This window comes from Rana temporaria, chromosome 5, assembly GCF_905171775.1.
Source record: "Rana temporaria chromosome 5, aRanTem1.1, whole genome shotgun sequence".
In the NCBI taxonomy this organism is placed as follows: Eukaryota; Metazoa; Chordata; class Amphibia; order Anura; family Ranidae; genus Rana; species Rana temporaria.
In genome coordinates this window covers 339,457,549-339,476,144 of record NC_053493.1, presented here as the reverse complement: position 1 = coordinate 339,476,144, position 18,596 = coordinate 339,457,549, and the positions used below count along the sequence as shown (strand labels likewise).

Genomic DNA, 18,596 nt, shown 5'->3' with positions numbered 1-18,596 from the left:
GACTGCATTGCATATACACATGAGTTGGTTGGAAGACTGTGGTAATTTACAGCACTATAGTGGCATGAAACAAAAGAGCAGATTTAATTTATTTACAAATAAAATAAAGATCAGTGTCCTATTTTATCAACTTTATCAAAAGAGTGCAGGACCACTATAAATGGCTACTAACCTGAAACAGTATTTATTATAGGTCTAAATCCTAAATTTGTGACTTTTTGTTTGCACTCTGTGCCAAACGGTGGCCTTTTAAAAAAAATACTGGTGGGTTTTTTACTTTTTTTTTTTTTTACGTGCTGCTGATAGCCTCCATATTTGCATGCTCTTGGTCCAGCATCGGCTGTACAATATTGCTCTTGACTAGGCTAATAATAACAGCAGTGGACCATGTCAGTGCAATGTATATTGTAGTCTCAGAGGGACGGTAATGGTAACAAGGCAAGAGCACAGTTTGGAGACGGTTGGTACGCCATAGCATAACATACCTTTTTACAACTGTGTTTGCAAATCAAAACAAGTTGCCTGGTGATGCATTTAATAAATCTTTGCAGCTATTCCTATTATTATACAGGATTCATATAGTGGCAACAGTTTGAGCAGCGCTTTACAACATCAAGGAAGACAGTACAATAGGATGGTTTTTCACTCTTTTCTGTTCTGCCAGCTTAAAGTGGGTGTAAACCCTCTCCTATACCCAGTGAAGTGAACCGCCTCTGATGATACGCAGAGAGGAAAAAAATCATCCTACATAAGTTTTACATGCATATCTTCTGTCTTCAGCTTTCTATATTCTTTAGAAAGTGAATATTGAGTTAGAATTTTTTACTTCCTCTTTCAGCAGTGGGAGTGGAGTCTAGGCATACACTGTGTGACAGCTGATTGGAGGAAAGGCGCAGAGGAAGAAAGAAACTTGCAGTGCTGTGAATAGATCTATTTATAGCAACCTCTCCGATACAAATTTCCAGCTGCTTTTATCTCCCGTGTTAGAGAACTTGTCAGAAGTTATGCTGCTAACAGAGGAATGAAGCAGCAGAAAGACACGGGACTTAGGGCTTTGGAGAGAGATAAGTAAACTCTACAGATATATGTGCCCAGGTCGATTTGTCACTCCCGCCATTTAGGTCATGGGCTCTGAAGGTCTAGCATGGTATGCCAGACTTTCAGAGCACAGGCTGCATGCAGTGTGAATATCTTTTAAACAGTGCAAGTTTAGAAGATATTCACAGTACCTACATGTAAGCCTGATAAAACTGTGTTTACTACCACTTTAATTCCTTTCCACTAAACATATGTTGCTGCATGAATGACTAGCTTTTTATATTTCTATGCATCAACTAAGAACTCAGTACCACACACTATAAGACATTGGCATATGCACAGGGACAGATCCCTGTGTAAAAACGGGCCACAATTAACCATTGTGGGAACCCGTGCTATGTTTGATTGACATTCCCATTTATCCAAAGAGGTGAATAGAGCCTATTTTTCTTGTGGAAGCTCATCTAAGTGAGGGGCACGGGACTCGCTCTTCTGCGCAGACCCTAAAGCTTGATGGATCTCTTTCAAAATAGCAAATATAAAAACCTATATCTGAATAAACAAGCCGTGATGCCAACTGAAAAGCAGATGAGATGCTGATTAGATGCATCATTCCATGTTGCTTTACTAAAAATGACTTCTGCATATTCCACATCTTCATTAAAGTAGAAACGCCCTTAAAGTAGCAGTGCAGTGCTTGGAGGTACAGGTGTCAAAGGGAGACATCAATGCTTCTACTTTGGTTGTAAAGTGTTGTAAAATCAGAAGCACTAGATATAAATAAATAGCTTGATTTTTTGGTGTTAAAATCTAAACCAATGTATGACCATATGCCACCATGGCCACAAATCACTGTACTCACACTGTGTTACTAAAGATTCTGAAGCAAACTAAAAAGATTCTTTTTTTTTTTCTTTGTGGCATCTGGATAAACACGGATGTTAATGTTATGCATCTTATGAAGAAAAATAGCATGAGGTCACCAGTAAACAACAGTTGGCTCTATTTATCCAGATTGAAGGCGGGATGTGTAGGACTTCCCTTTGATTCACTCACTCCTTAATTAAAATAAATATTTTATTTTGAGGTAAATCACATTTTGTAGCTCGTGCAAATAAATCTCCACCTAGCCTTGACTTTGGGAATATTGGTGAGACTTGCTACAGACTCTTCTCTCTCTCTTTTTTTTCTTTTTAATCATTCTTTTTTAATAGGAGTGTACACATCTGTCTTCGTACCCAGCAGCTTTTCTGGCCCAAAACAGATCCTTTGTGAGTTTCCCCAACTGAGCTCAGCAGGATCTTTGTCAGCTGCAAGATTTATGTCATCTTTTTCAGGCCTGAGAACTGTTCTTACAGCCTTCTACATCTGGACTTCATTTGGAAGACATTAAGTGTACTAAAAATCACAATTTGGTAAAGATCTTTATAGATGATTATTTTAAAGAAACAGGAGAAGCAGAGGCTGTTTAGCATATAGGTGAATGATTCTGTTATCTTTTTATTTTATTTTTCCCTTGCAAAATGCACAGTTACCCAACTTACCAAGATCAAAAACATTTTTGAGTCATTTACTGTTACTAGGTGCCCTGAGAATTTGACCACCATATATCTTGTTAATGTTTGCTGAAATGTTCTTTCATGCATCCAGGTGCTGCATGATCCCACTTTATTAGATCGACTTAGCGCATCGATAATCATCACAACAAGAGTTAGTAGACCCAGCAATTGAGAGTTCAGTGTGAAGAATGAGGATTTGATGAACTGTGCCAAAGTAAAACCATTGCTTCACACCCATTCCAAATGCACATCTTTATAACTAAGTAATGAAAGCTGTATATCATTTTTTTTTCCAACTTTTTATTTCTTTAAAAATAATGTTGATTCACTTGAGAATGTTCAGCATGTTCCTTTATATTGTATTGAGGCATCTATATGAAACCATTTTTTGCTAGACTAGGCTACTGGCTAGCTACTAAGCTATCTCCAGACTCTCCTGATCTCTGGTGATGGTGAAGTGTCAAGTCCCTATTGTTTGTTTTGAGATGCGGTAGGGTGTGCATTTCATTAGCTTCATAGATTAAAGCCTTGTACATACTACTATTTTTTTATTTTTCAACCCAGCAGAGCAAAAAAATAATTGACAGCTCAGTTACTACAGCGATTTTCCCTGCTTAGTTATTGTGTTCCGATAAGAGGCCCAACATCCCCTGCCAAAACACTCCCGTCAGCCCTCTCAGCCATTAGCCGAGAGTGCCAATTGGGAGGCGGTCGGTAGACCAATTATAGGTCAAGCCCTTTCGACAGAAGCCAGCCAAAGGGCAGTACACATTGGAAGAATGTCAGACGATTTCTATGGAACGTCCCGGTGCCATCTGACATTTGGCCCATATGTACTAGGCTTAAGGCCGGGTTCACACCTATGCGAATTGAATGTGGATTTCCCTGCATTCAATTCGCATAGCAGGAGAATAACAACGGTTCTCTATGGAGCCGGTTCACTTATCTCCGCACCGGGTTCAGTGCGGTGTGCCGGAAAAACTTGTGCCTTTTTTGGTGCATTTAAGGTTCGATTTCAGCCCAAAATTCAGGCCCAAATCGGACCTGAACCGGTGAACCAGCACGCACCGGACCCCTGCTGTGTGGCGACAGTGTGAACCCGGCCTAAAAGTAAGTATTTGTGATCAAATCTGCATTCAATTGCCCTTTGCAGCTTAAAGGATAAGTTCAGCTTTGAGAACATGTTACATGTTCCACCCATTTTTAGGGTGGAACATGTAACATGTTCCTGCTCCTCAAGTGGTTCGGCAATCTAAGCCCTGTGTGTGACAGCAGTACAGGGAGAAGTTCAATGTACCAGCTGTGACATTTTGAAAAGAGCGCGGCCGTGTGGGGTTCTGTGAATGAATTAACTTGTTATGAATCTGCAGTAATGTTTCATGCTCTAGCTGTTTGCTTACCTCTCTGGTCTGTGTATCAGCTTAGGGACCGTGATCTCACACCCACGTGTTAAGTAATCTTCTTTCGGCATGGCTCTACCTCAGCCTCTAACAGGAAACGCTATTTTACTCCATGCACTGCAAGCCAGCTTTTCCCGAGCAACAGTTGTGTTCTGGTGTGGCGTCCTCCTTTTTATCCCTGACTTACATGTACTGACCTTGGCATGCCCCTCTGACCATTCATATCTGCTAGTAACCCTGACCTTGGCCTGCCTTCCTGACCATCCCTGTCTGCTATTTGCCACAACCTTGGCTTGTTCTCCTGACTATCCTGTGTTTAACCCCAAACTGCTTCTTCTGCTCTGTCCGGCAGACCCAGTCCGTAAGCATGAGCTGAGAGACCCCGGGGTTGTGACCTGGAGTCAGCTGCAGCCAAATCCATTCTCACCACTAGAGGCTCTGGCGAATACCTCCTGGCTCTTAGTCTCCGTGCCCTGGGGAATCTTACACTCTAGCTTTCTGTTTGGTCCGTGTCAGTGTCCAGGTGAAGCTGCTTTCCTGAACCACCCAGAGCTCCATCCTCAGTAAACAGCCATAGGGTCCACAACTGTAGCGGTGCGTCTCTGTCACCTGGCCTCAGGTGACCTGACAGAACTACAAGTCCCGACATCCTTCATGGCTGTCGACTTGTAGTTCCTAATGAACTAACATGACGCTGTTGTGCGTTTTGGTAGTTCTCTGATTCTTCTTGTCAGTATTGAAACTGCCTGCCTGTACGATGTATGGACAGACAGCTCATACTGGCAGTCTGCAGGAGACCTGCATGGCACCAGCGATTTGCTTATCACTGTTGCAGTGCTTTCCAAGATCCTAAAAAAAAAATAGTAAATGTACAATGCACATTTGTTTTACCTGCAAAAAATTTACATTTAAATGTTTTTTTTGAAAGGTGAACTTATCCTTTAAAGCCCAATTGAAATGTTGGTAACATTTGCTCCAGTATCTTTCTTCAGGATTCAGCAAAAAAATAATTTGACACTGTCTTACCTTTTTTTCCTTGATAAACCACTACTGCCAGTGTAGAAAACCCTGCCTCCTGCCAGAAAACCACAGGGAATGACCCTTTGGGGAGGGTTGGGTCAGCTTTGGGGCGGGGCAACAAAGTAACATGGGATATGTAGTCCTTTTTATTACTAGCTTTGCATGTAGAACTGATATAATATTGCTAATTATATTTAGCACCAGTCTTCTAGGTGTTTTAGCAGCTGGCAGTGTCTTACAACAGGTTAATTTAATTACTAATCGCAACCATCACTTATGATAGATGGTGTATAGGAGAATCGGGTAAAATGTTACTTTGCCTCCAATCAGGTAACTCTGGCTATTGCTAAGATCTCACTGGAATTCTATTTTTTAAATCATGAATAGGGATGTTCCGAATTGATGCTGCTATCCAACTGACTAACTTGGCTTAGTTTGGATATCAACTGGAAGATATTCCACCAATGTAGGCAATTTGACTTAAAAAAGAAAATTGACCTAACATTTACTCTTAATACCTTTTGTCTGTGTCCTACACAAGTCACTTGGCATTGATTCTCAGCACGGGGTGGTTATAAATGCTTGCTCATAGTTGCTATCTTACTCGGCTTCACCTGTGTTTCTTATATTTGTATATTAAAGCCAAAGTGACAGGATAATTTAACTCCCACCATCCTCCCTTCTCACCAGAAGCATATACTTATTTTATTTCTTTGCTCCTACACCTTTCTCTTCATTCCCAGCAGCAATGAAGTGAAGGAAAGGTGAAAATATGCTGCTGGCCAGGGGGTAGAGTACATTGTTTCTTTGCCTTGAACAAGTAAAGTAAAGAATCCTTTTTAATTCAAGGGGAAACACTGGACGTGCCTAGGGGCTTAGGGAGGTGGGGTTAGCCAAATATAAATTGAATCAGAGATCTTAACAGGCCATTCCCGTACTGCAGTGATTAGAGGTATTGTGTACTATCGGATTCAAAGGAACTTAGTACATAGAGAAATAAAGACTGACATGGCTGACCTTCTTCTGAAACTCCTCGTTGGATGACTCTCTCTAGCATCAGTACTTTGGCACATAGACCTGGAAAAAACTAGCAGACCGGGCAAAACAAACCTTTTGGTTAGATTGGCATCCCAAAACCAAGTATTTAAGCAGGAGAGGTCAGAAATGGCAGCCTCCATACTTCCTCAGTAGACGTTTTCATTGCATGGTCCAATTATGAGACAGATTAAATTAGTTTGGGACAAATATTACTCATTGTAATCTTACTGTTTAAAGGACAGCCCCAGTTTGACAGATGTTCTATTTGATGTTGAACAGTTGTAGTGACCATTGTGTGTGTGTGTATACAGGCTTGATTTTATGGAAGAAAACTCAGAAAAATTCAGCAACAGTATACATCTTGGTCTTGCAGATGGCCAGCATGTTACTGTTCGGGTCACCTTGAGCTCCAAGCCCATGTAGAGTTGCCTGACCTATTCCTAGTGTATATGGACACTCGTTTGGCTTTTTAGGTGCAGCTTGATGTGTTTTAATAACCATATCCATATTTAGCTTTGCTGTCTGTTTTTTTTTTTTTTTAGCTGAATGTATATCTGGATGGTCTACAAATGTGGTTCCCAAACAGCTTTTTCTCATAAACGTATTATACAAACAAATTGACGTTAGACTGAGATATAAGCCAGTCATTGCTACTCTTGGAGAGCGTGCTGTAGTTATGACAGATAAGCATAACCATGTGTATGTTATTAAACACATGGAAGCACTACAGAGACTAATTATTCGACATGGCCTTTCTTTGTAATTGTGCTTGTGAAAATCTAAACACCACTACATACTCATGGATTGGTGGAGATTTGGCAAAAACAAAGCTTAACACCTATATCAGTGGTCAATGAGGGAGTTAAAGGTTTTGAAATAGTTGGTAGATGAGGCAGCTCGTGTAAACTGTGCCCCTACCCCATCACCACTACATGTGCTTTGCTAACGGTTTATAAAACAATGAGATGTTTTAGGGAGTTTCCAAACTGTTGATGCATCTTATCCATGTACTTTTGACAGTTATTCAAGGACCACCATCTGGCAGCTTCCCAGCCTATTCCACTCAAAGATGGTTTCATTAGTTAACACTTGTTAACTCGCTTGGAAATGGTATGGTCCTTCTTAGTTTGAGATGTAGATCATGTATATCCATATATATATATATATGTCCAGCACCAGTCTTTTCCCAGATTAAATGATACCCTGTGTCATCCAACCCACGTCCTATGAGCCATACCTTCATGTACGCACAGACCGGGCCCACAGTACTCTTACACAGCACAGTGGTCATAGGAGAAAAGGAACATCCATACCCTAACCAAGAAGCCAGAAGACTTCTGGGGAAAAGGTATATAAAGGTACTTTGGAAAAAAAATTGATGGCATTGGAGTAGGGGATGCTGGGGATGGCAGGAAATAAAAAGGGAAGTTAAGCTTTTAAAAAATATCAAAGCTGTTGGAGCAGCATAACAGGCAGGAACTAGTATATTCAGAAGAAGAGGTCAGCAATGGAAGGTTTCTTTAAAGGGATTCTCATTTTGAAAATTCTTCCTTAATCATCTTGTGGCCAGCTGTACATGCAAAGACACACCATGATATAACTCACACACGGCCTCAAATCACAAAACATATCATACAGTGGTTTCAAGCTTGTTGGCTGTCATCAGTGCATTATCTGCACCATATCTTTTATTTTTATAAGAAAAAGCTTAGAACTATCTAAAGAATAGTTATAAAGAATAGTTCTAACCCCCACAACAGGATATATTGGTGTAAAAAGATAGTTGTTGTTAATTTTATGTAGCTCAATATATGCACAATAAGCCTATATTTCAGTAAAAAAAATACATAATTCGTTTTACTGCACACAAACGTAAGACCCCCCCCCCCTTTTTTTTGGCAAGTCTTAAAAAGCCGCAGGCACCTGAAAAGCGGTTACAAACTAGACACTCTTTTACATAGGTAGTGTTCTGCAAACCTATACAGCATGATCAAAATCGTGTTCACTGTGAATGATGGCCTTAATTGTATTCCCTTAACTAAGGCATGCACTTCAATACCCAATATGTGTTGTGCAGTAGATGTTTATATACATGTGTGCCTCGTAGGTGCACAAAGTCCATTATTTTATTTTATTTTCGTTTTTTACTTGCCCGTATTCTCATTATAAGGGAGCTTACAATAGTAACATGTGATCACAATAATGTAATAGCGTCATGCAGGTGACAAGTACTCTTTATTGAAACATTTGTGGTCTCCCCAGTACTTATCCTTAACATATCGCACTGTACTTGATCTGTTGTTCTCTGGGGCAACCTGCTGTCATCTGTGAACCCAAAAGTGCTCAGGGGAGAGTGCTTCCAGGTTTTCTGAACAGAGGCATCTGGCATCAGATCTCTCCTCCATGCTCCTCAACATTCATCCTGAGGTTTTATTTTGTTTTGTTTTTTTGTGGTCTAGGAGGAGCAGGTAAGCTCAGGAGACACGTAGCAGAAGTCACTCTGATCACTTCATTATTAAAGCCTTGGCTGATAAAATTAAAAACAAACTCTAGCTGTGAAGTCGTTTTAACCGTTTCAATGCCATGATGTTTGATACATGTCATTGGCAGTGAAGGGTTGGAAGGATAAAACATGATTACCGTTTTTTCCGGCGTATAAGACGACTTTCTAACCCCTTAAAATCTTCTTAAAAGTCGGGGGTCGTCTTATACGCCGGTAACCTAACCTTACCTTATCCCAGAATCGCGGCCGTACGATTTTTCAAAAGCCGCGCCTCCTACGTCTTCTGTTCCATGATAGGCGGAAACACTCAGCTTCCCAGGAGGCACTGTGTTCAGTGATCGCCTATCACGGAGGCCCTCTCGTCCTGTGTTTAGTGTCCGCCTATCACGGAGGCCCTCTCGTCCTCGGACGAGAGGGCCTCTGTGATAGGCGAACACTGAACACAGTGCCTCCTGGGAAGCTGAGTGTTTCCGCCTATCACGGAACAGAAGACGTAGAAGGCGCGGCTTTTGAAAAATCGTACGGCCGCGATTCTGCATGTCTTGGGATAAGGTAAGGGCACAGTCTGGCATGTACTGGGGCACAGTCTGGCATGTAATGGGGCACAGTCTGGCATGTAGTGACACAGTCTGGCATGTAATGGTGGCACCGTGAGGCGAGGCATGACTAGTAGGAAGGGGGTAGTCTTATACGGCGAGTATATCCCAAAACCAACATTTTGGCTGGAAAATTAGGGGGTCGTCTTATACGCCGGCAAATACGGTATATGTGCATGTTTGAGTTGTACCAAATAATACACTTATGGTGGGGAAGACCAACATTCTCTTACTTTCTGTTAATCATTTATTTTACCACACCTGATAGGAACATATTAACCATACAATATATTTACAAGGTACACACTGGATCAGGAGTGCTTAATGCTACACTTTTGAGTATATTTCAGTAAATTATGACATAACTTGATGAAGAAAACATTACCTTCTATCTTTCACATAATTTGTTTTGTGTTTATGATGGAAGGCTTAGCCTATACTGGCACTTTACCTCAGTTGAACAAACAAAACACAAAGAGTGAGGTTAGAAGGTTTTGATACCGTTTTCTAAATGTTGACTGATACAGGGAGAGATAGAAGTTAAAACCTTTACCAGAGAAATTTGCCTCCTGCTGATAAGTCTACATATTTATAAAGTAAAACTTAGCCAAAAAAAGCAGTGTCCTGCTGGCATCTGCTTTTTGGCACCACTAAACCATCTACAAAAGTCATACATAAAATTTGTAAAAACATCTGTTTCAAAACCTGCGGGAATTAGCCCACAAAAGCGCTGTAAAATGGTTTGAGAGTAAAGTATCTTTTTATGTATTTGTGTAAATAATGGACGAGAAACCATGTGTTTTAATTAACTGGAGGGCGCTTGCTTTCCCTACCATTTGCCAATCTCTTATTAACCTTTCCACTGCTCCGGAAAATGTCAGATGAATTTTGTTTCTCTTTAACGTGTCAAGGCTGAACAGTTCTCATCAGCAGGAGACAACTTTTCAAACACTGTTCGAGGGGTATCAAACATAATTAAAAAGCATTCCCCCTTCAGTGTTTTTGACACAGTTTGTGCATTTGGCACCATGCTCCATTTTGTTTCAGTCTGTAATCATTGGTTTGACTCTCCAGCATAGTCATAATGACTCCCCTGGGTTTGTGCACTTCATTTTGGCTTTCTGTTACCTTATTTGCCCCCAGTGTATCCCATAACAAAACATTTTGTCCGGTTATCAACATTTTAAAGTTTCTGATGTATTAATTACAAGAACGTAATTCAATCTATTGTTTAGGAAGTGGCTTAGTATGATATATACATTGAAAGAAAATGTATGGTTTTGTTTTTGTTTTGTTGGTGGTTTTTTTTTCATAGCTATGCATATAAATAGATCCTTATAGTCCCATCAATGTAAACTAATATTTAAAAAATCTTTGTTTCTATTTATAGGTTATAATTATATATGTAGCCATGTTTACTAATTGCATATGCAGGCTCTGCTTGCTGCTTTGCAGTGCTAGTGAGTACTTTACTGATCCATGTCATAGTGCAAGTCTGTAAGCGTGCTTTATCATTAAAAAGTGTGCACTCACTTTTTTTTTTTTTATAATATTTATTTATGAAAGACAAAGCATCACAAGTCAATGAGCAGTGCCATTGGCATAAAGAGCATATATAGCAAGAGTATTATATCAGGAAGTATAAAAGGAGCACATTCATGTAGCAGGGTGAATGCAGGGCACCCCCCTTTACTCACTGTTTTTAATATAAAAAAATTCAAGTGAACAAAAAATATGAAATTTACATAACATTTCTTTAAAGGACAAGCTCTTTAACAGAGCTGAAGAACGGGGAGAGCTGTGTGTAAACACAGCTTCCCCGTTCTTCACAGTGGCTCTGTCATTGATCGTCTGTTCCCTGATATAGGGAAAGGCGATCAATGATGTCACATGTCCAGCCCCGCCCCCCTACAGTTAGAAACACAGATGAGGTCACACTTAACCCCTTCAGCGCCCCCTAGTGGTTAACTCCCAAACTGCAATTGTCATTTTCACAGTAAACAATGCATTTTTAATGCATTTTTTGCTGTAAAAATGACAATGGTCCCAAAAATGTGTCAAAATTGTCCGATGTGTCCGCCATAATGTCACAGTCACGAAAAAAATTGCTGATAGCCGCCATTAGTAGTAAAAAAAAAAATGATAAAAATGCAATAAAACTATCCCCTATTTTGTAAACGCTATAAATTTTGTGCAAACCAATCGATAAACGCTTATTGCAATTTTTTTTTTACCAAAAATAGGTAGAAGAATACGTATCGGCCTAAACTGAGGAATTTTTTTTTTTTTTGATATTTTTGGGGGATATTTATTATAGCAAAAAGTAAAAAATATTGCATTTTTTTCAAAATTGTCGCTCTATTTTTGTTTATAGCACAAAAAATAAAAACCGCAGAGGTGATCATATACCACCAAAGAATTTTGTGGGGGAAAAAAGGACGCCAATTTTGTCTGAGAGCCACGTCGCACGACCGCACAATTGTCAGTTAAAGCGACGCAGTGCAGAATCGCAAAAACTGGCCAGGTCCTTTACCTGCCTAAAGGTCCGGGTCTTAAGTGGTTAAGCTACCTTTCTCTTCAAAATGCCAGGAAAGGAATGGTGAAAGGGATATGTAGGCTTTTTTTTATTATTACAATTGCCATGACATTGTTCATCCTCTTGGTGATTTCAATGTGTCCACAGAATATAATGGATATGAAAAATATACTGTGAGTGAGAGTTTCTACATAGGATTATATCAGGCAAGGAAATGTCATACTAACCTGGTTTTCATACTCAGAGTCTGCAGAATGTATGGCATCTCTTTTAAAATCTTCTAATATTCACCTAACAACTGTACATTTATTTTCTCCATCAGCACATCCCCCACAGTTATTACCTCCTGTATCTCTTGACCTTCCCTCTTAGATTGTAAGCTCTAAGGAGCAGGGCCCTCTGATTCCTCCTGTATTAAAGTGTATTGTACTTGTACTGTCTACCCTCATGTTGTAAAGCGATGAGTAAACTGTTGGCGCTATATAAATCCTGTATAATAATAATAATATTCAGTATCCACAAATTTTCTTATTAGTCTGCAACTCCTGTTGCGTTGTCCTCTCCTATCCAGTCCTCTTTGCTTTCATTTTTTTTTTTCCTTCGTTGCATTGCTTATGCAGAATTCTTTTTTCTACTGTCAGCACTTGGAAGATTGGCAATAAACTGAATATATCAGGGTGGCTCCATTGCAGTTTAATTTTTGAAGCATCATTTTTTATATGTATACTGGTAATGCTGAGGGCCAATCACTCTAAATTGCTATAATTTTTAACCTTTTTAAAAATATGTATTGTTTCTTGTTTATATAAACATTCCCATAATGTGATATGCAAAAAAGTCCACCCAAAACATAGTGCATCTGGAAAGTATTCACAGCGCTTCACATTTTGTTATGTTGCAGCCTTATTCCAAAATGGATTAAATTCATTATTTTCCTCAAAATTCTACAAACAATACCCCATAATGACAACGTGAAAAAAGTTTGTTTGAAATCTTTGCAAATTTATTAAAAATGAAAAATGAAAACAATCACATGTAAATAAGTATTCACAGCCTTTGCTCAATACTTTGTTGAAGCACCAATTACAGCCTCCGGTCTATTTGAGTATGATCCTACAGGCTTGGCACACCTATTTTTTGGCAGTTTCTCTCATTCTTATTTGCAGGACCCTTTAAAGGGGTTGTAAAGGTTTGTTTTTTTATTTTCTAAATAGGTTCCTTTAAGCTAGTGTAGTGTTGGTTCACTTACCTTTTCCTTCGATTTCCCTTCTAAATGTTTATTTTCTTTGTCTGAATGTCTCACTTCCTGTTCCTCCTCAGTAAGCTGTTCTGGCTGACTAACCCCCATGGGTGATGGGGGCAAGCTTATTGAGGAGAAGCAGGAAGTGAGAAATTCAGAAAAAAAAAAAAAGAAATTTTTTTTAGAAGGGAAATCGAAAGAAAAGGTAAGTGAGCCAACAATGCACTAGCTTAAAGGAACCCATTTAGAAAATAAAAAACAACCCTTTACAACCCCTTTAAGCTGTATCAGAGATGTTCAGTTGTGTTTAAGTCTGGGCTCTGGCTGGGCCACTCAATGACATTCACAACTTGTCCCATAGCCACACCTTTGTTATTTTGCCTGTTGAAAGATGAATCTTCACCCCAGTCTGAGGTCCAGAATAATCTGAAGCAGGTTTTCATAAGGCCCCTTTCACACTGCCAGGACCGTGTCAGTTTTTACAGTGGACCTGAACGGCCGCTCCATGCTTCCCTATGGAGCGTCAGATGTCAGTGGTGACATGTCCACTGACATCTGATCCCCTAAAATTAGACGGATGGCAATACGTCGCCATCTGTCCATGGTGGATCAGGTGAGATCTGATGAAAACGGACACGCTGTCCGTTTTTGTCCGATCCCTTCATAGGAGACAGCGGCGCTCGACAAGCTCCTCCCCGCTCAGTAAGCAGAGAGGGACCTGGCATCCACCGGCTCAGCGGAGATCAACGTTGGAGTGACCTTCGGGTTCTTGGTCACCTTCCTGACTAAAGCCCTTATTCCCCGACCGTTCAGTTTGGCCAGGTGGCCTGCTCTAGGAAGAGTCCTGGTGGTTCCAAACTTCTTCCATATACGGATGATGGGAGCTACTGTGCTCATTGGGACATTCAATGCTGCAGAAATTTGTTTGTACCCTTTCACAGATCTGCAAAAACGCCTTTAGCGATATTACCATGTTTTTAGGGCGCTAGCGGTAAAATTAACGCAACGCTGTGGGTGTTTAACAGAGTTTTTTAAGCGTTATTGAAGCATGGGCAATTTCAGTCCTGCTGTTGTAGATGCTCCTTTTTTTGCTTGTATGTTTACATTTTTGGGAGACCGTGTGACTTTTCTACAACTCAGCGGATTATAGGCCATATTCAGGCGTTTTTGCAGCGCTTTCAATTAATTTCAATGGAGAGGGGCGTTTTTGGAGCGTTTTTCAGCGCCCAAAAACTGCTCCAAAGATGCTGCTTGCAGGACTTTTCCCAACGCCCCACCAGCGTAACGCCTCCGTGTGAAAGGGTCCATTGAGATGCATGGAGAGCATTTTATGAGCGTTTTAATAGCGATATTTTTAACGCAAAAACCCCCCAGTGTGAAAGGGGTCTTAGAATGTGTTCCATCTTCACTGTACTCTTTGAAGCTTATGCTGCTGGTGTTACAGTGAATGCTTTGTGAACACCAAATGTATTGGTGACCAGCTTGATGCAAACAGAATGAAAGCTTGTATCGGCAACCATGTACACTTTATAAATGTAAAACTTTTTAAATAATATGTAATCCTAACATGTTTGTTTTTTCTTTTACAGGCAGCTTTAAGTGCCTTGAAACAATTTTCAGAACAAGGACTTGATTCTGTGGATGGATCTCTCATGTCAGAAAATGGATTATTTGAGTAAGTATCCTAGTAATTCTGTTAGCAATCATTATTTTCTCAGACTATCATTCATGGCTAATGCTTAGCAGTGCTTCTTCCATGAGGCTCCACAGATTTGCCGCCCATTTAAGATTGTTTCCAGTAGGAGGAGAATGGGGATGATGCCTTTGACATTTTAAAATGGAAATCAACGTATTTGGGCTGATTTCACAACTATTCGTTGCTATAATGCATTTTACTGCAGTCAGATAAACACAAAACAAACCTCTCTAAGTGCATCTTCGCGCACGCCCATCCATCATGACCAGGTGCTGCTTCCGTTTTTCTTTCCAGCAGAGAAGAACCAAAAATATGAAGTATTCACCATACAACCTGACTGTGGAAAACTTGTATCTTCATTGTACAGGACACAGGACTTTTATTCGAACACCATAGAGTTATATGTAGGGGCTTGGACACTGGCAAAAAAACTTGTTTGTGCACGTTCACATAACCCCACCCACTTCACGAGACTCCAGTTTTTTGTCCATAGGTATTGAACCTCTTTTGAAGAAGTTTTTTCTTTTTAACCAATCATTTTTCTTCTGACATTTCTATCAACATTTTACTGTGCTATCTAGCAGTTACTGGGATTGGTACATGGTATGTCTTGGGGACCAGAACTTATGTGTGGGACTGGCCTTTAAAGTTTGCTTCCGCCACTTAATCCGATGTTCGGTTCTCACCTTGGCACAAAGGCAAAGTAGGTAGTTAGCCACAGGTTGCTATACAGGTTTAGGGCTTTGGTCTATCTTTATGGTTCCCAGACCCATTTGAAGTTTTACCCACTGTGATCGGCAAAGATTGGGGCCTTAGCAGGCCCAGCAATGTACATAAGGTAAGACAGGGTTTTCTGTATTTTGAACCAGTTCCTGATTAATAGAAAACCTGCAGTACTTTGCACACAACTTGCCTATGACTAAAGAGGAATAGGGATCTATACATGTTATTGTGTTACTCTCTGTTTTAATTGTCTATTTTCAATCTCATATGCCATTTTAAATTTGGAGTTTTATTCCCTTATCCAGACTTAGTCTCAGGATGACATGCCTCCCCACTACTGTACTTCTGCTTATCATTTCTACAAAAAGCTTACACAGCACATTGTTTAGCTGTACTTTCCAGTGCCTTCTGCTACAGAGACACAGGAACATCCGCGTCAGGTATTTTGCTACTCCTGCATTACAGGTGAGCAAAAATTCATTCCTTCTACACCCCATTTCCGCTGGGGATCCTCTCACTTTAACAATGGTAGATCACAGGCGCAGAGGAGCTGGGACAAAGGTGCCAAAATAACAGGTATTCTGCTGATGAACTGGAGGTAATACAAACACCGCTCAGAGTGATAGCTGTTCTCTTGTCCTGAGGCAATCTTCAGTTTCCAGGGGCTAAAAACGCTATACTTCCTCTATCCCCCTAACTGTTCATTAATTGTGTTAGAACCTCCAAAACGTTTTGAAGATGAAATGGGAAAAAAAAGGGATGGGAACGCAGATAATGTAGCCAAAGCTGCAGAGGGTTTTCCATCCCTAGCCACAAGGTATGGCTTCTTACAAATGCTCTCCAATGTGAATACACTGATTAACGTGGTGCAAACGAGTTTTTGCCTATCAGCACCTATTTCTCTACAGCTAAAATAAGCCTGTGTTGTCACTAAGAGGCCTGCAAAATCAAAAAAGCACAGATTGAAATTGCACTACAAGAGGATCAGCCCAAATTTGAAAATAAATTCACTCCTCTTAAGCCTTTTGCTAAAATGTATTCCATGGAAAAGTAATGTAGGATAAATGGGCTGTCCTGGTAGTAGATCCTGCCATTGCATTCCTCAACAAAAACACCTTAGAGTTTCTATTGAGTATGTTCCCTATTTTAAGGATTCTCATGATGGGCATTTTGAAGCCCTCCTTTGCCAGTCCTCCAGATGGCAATTGCTGCTATGTTTATTACATTGTTGTTTACTGGACAAGACAAATGAATAGAGACCATCAATGATGACCCCATTCTCTTAAAACAATTTCAGCTTTGTTTTTTTTATTTTGATACTGAAGAGCAGTCTTTCTCAACCAGGGTTTTTCCAGATGTAGCTCGGGGTTCCACCACAGACAACAATGATCTTTTAGATGTCTGTAAAGGGGGATTCTTCCTAATGAGCACAAATGTAAAATATTTTAATCCCAGTAACCAATTGCACCAATTTTCTGTGAACTGTAGATATATTTTTAGCAAGGGGTTCCTGAGCCCAGAAAGTTATTTAAAGGGTTCCCATGTTAAAAAGACTGCAAATTGCTGCTCTAGAAAATGTAATTTGCCAAGTCTCTGGTATGTCTCTTATCTGTATGCCTATGTACAGAATGATGTGCTATGGTCTGCTGAACCTGCTTGTAAGAGGTTCCTTATACGCATAGCCTTTGACGGTGAATGCCTATTTGGGGGAATTCCTTGATAAATTCATCAAGGGAGTCACTGAGTGTAAGGTGCTACTACACAGTAAGCAAAAGCCTAAGTGTCCTACTCTTAGAGCTACTACCTCAACTCTGGGACAGGGATCTTTTCGCTCTCCCCAGGCATCGACCTCAAAATCAAGGCTTAAAGAGGAGGTCCGTACACCCCTGCAAAAATTAAAAGCCTGCAGCTGCTGACTTTTAATGATAGGACACTTTCTTGTCCTGGAGTCCAGCTATATCGGCACACCACATCGCTGCCATTGCGGGTAAGGGAACCTGGCAGTGTAGCATTATGGCTCCACGTCGGGTCCCTGCTCTCCTACTGACCCGGCAGTGGGGAAAGGAGGAGGAGGGAGCCGAGCTGTGATGTAATGTGCCACGGCTCGAACTCCCGGAAGTAGGGACAGGATACCTGTCAAAGACTGTTATCCGCGCCCCCCGAAAGGTGCCAAGTGTGGCACCAGGGGGAGGAAACCCTGTCAGGCCGAACCCTGCTTTAATACTTTAATCACAAGTCTTGAATGCCTAGGTCCACAAAGCCTGCCCAAAACCCTGCTCATAATGAAGGGGTGCTCCCACTCCTCAGAGTGGAGAGATTGTGTTTGTGTCAGTCTGAATCCAAGATGTCCAATCTGTCAATAGAATGCAAAATAGAATTTTCCTGATCAGAGTCCCCAAACCAAACAGGTGCATTTGCTTCATGATGGTGTTAAATTCTCTAAATAGATTTCTTCGTGTACCAAAATTCTGTAATGAATCAGCAAGATCTGTCATTGCATCTCTCAGATGAGAAAAATTTCTGGTATCACTAGACACACAAATTGCATAGCTACACATCTTCACCTTCCCTTCATATCAATGCTTTGTGTGTTGCTGTGGAAGACCAACACTTCCAGTTTGTTGCACTACCATTTAGGCTCTCCTCTGCACCCCAAGTGTTCACAAAAGTGTTTCCTCTTCTTCCTGTTTTGCCAAACCATGGCCTTCATGTTACAACCTTGTCTGCTCGTGTTCAGACGAATCAGTTTCTTTAAACTTTCAGCAGGAGTAGGTAATCAACTTCCCCCTCCAGCCCTCATACTGTCTAATCTTGGACACAGCCCATGCCAGAATTTTTCTTCCTCCACAAAAGATTGCCTCTTTAAGATCTTATCCTTGGTATGGACAATTTGCAGGCAAACCTTCTTAAGCCACCCGCTCCTAGGAGTAGTCTCTGCACCCTGAGATCTTCCAGAATCTTTCAAAGATGGGGAAACCAGATGTGGACATCCTGGCCTCCAGTGTCAACAAACTGATCTGATATGAAGACCAACCAAGACCAGGCATCATCTAGCCTTTGTAGTGGATGCCCTGGTGTTTCTTAGACTCCATTTAGGCTGATATTGTATATGCCTTCCCTCTAATAAGGATTCTTTCTTCACTGCTGTGCAAGATGGAAGTAAAAAGGGTTCCAGTGATCCTTGTTGCACCAAATTGGCCCAGAAAGATGTAGCGGGCAAGTCTTGGCCTCTTCAAAATCAATCAGA

The 18,596-nt window shown here is 40.7% G+C and overlaps 1 protein-coding gene across 4 annotated transcripts in view; it reads left to right on the top strand.

The window, feature by feature from the left end:
- The window catches only part of STAU2 (staufen double-stranded RNA binding protein 2), a 390,310-nt gene that overhangs the window by 368,674 nt on the left and 3,040 nt on the right, over positions 1 to 18,596 (top strand). For all 4 annotated transcript variants that reach the window (XM_040354430.1, XM_040354427.1, XM_040354428.1 and 1 more), the window contains one exon: positions 14,520 to 14,605. In XM_040354430.1, coding sequence (XP_040210364.1) covers positions 14,520 to 14,605 — 86 coding nt within the window. The remainder of the gene's footprint in view (positions 1 to 14,519; positions 14,606 to 18,596) is intronic.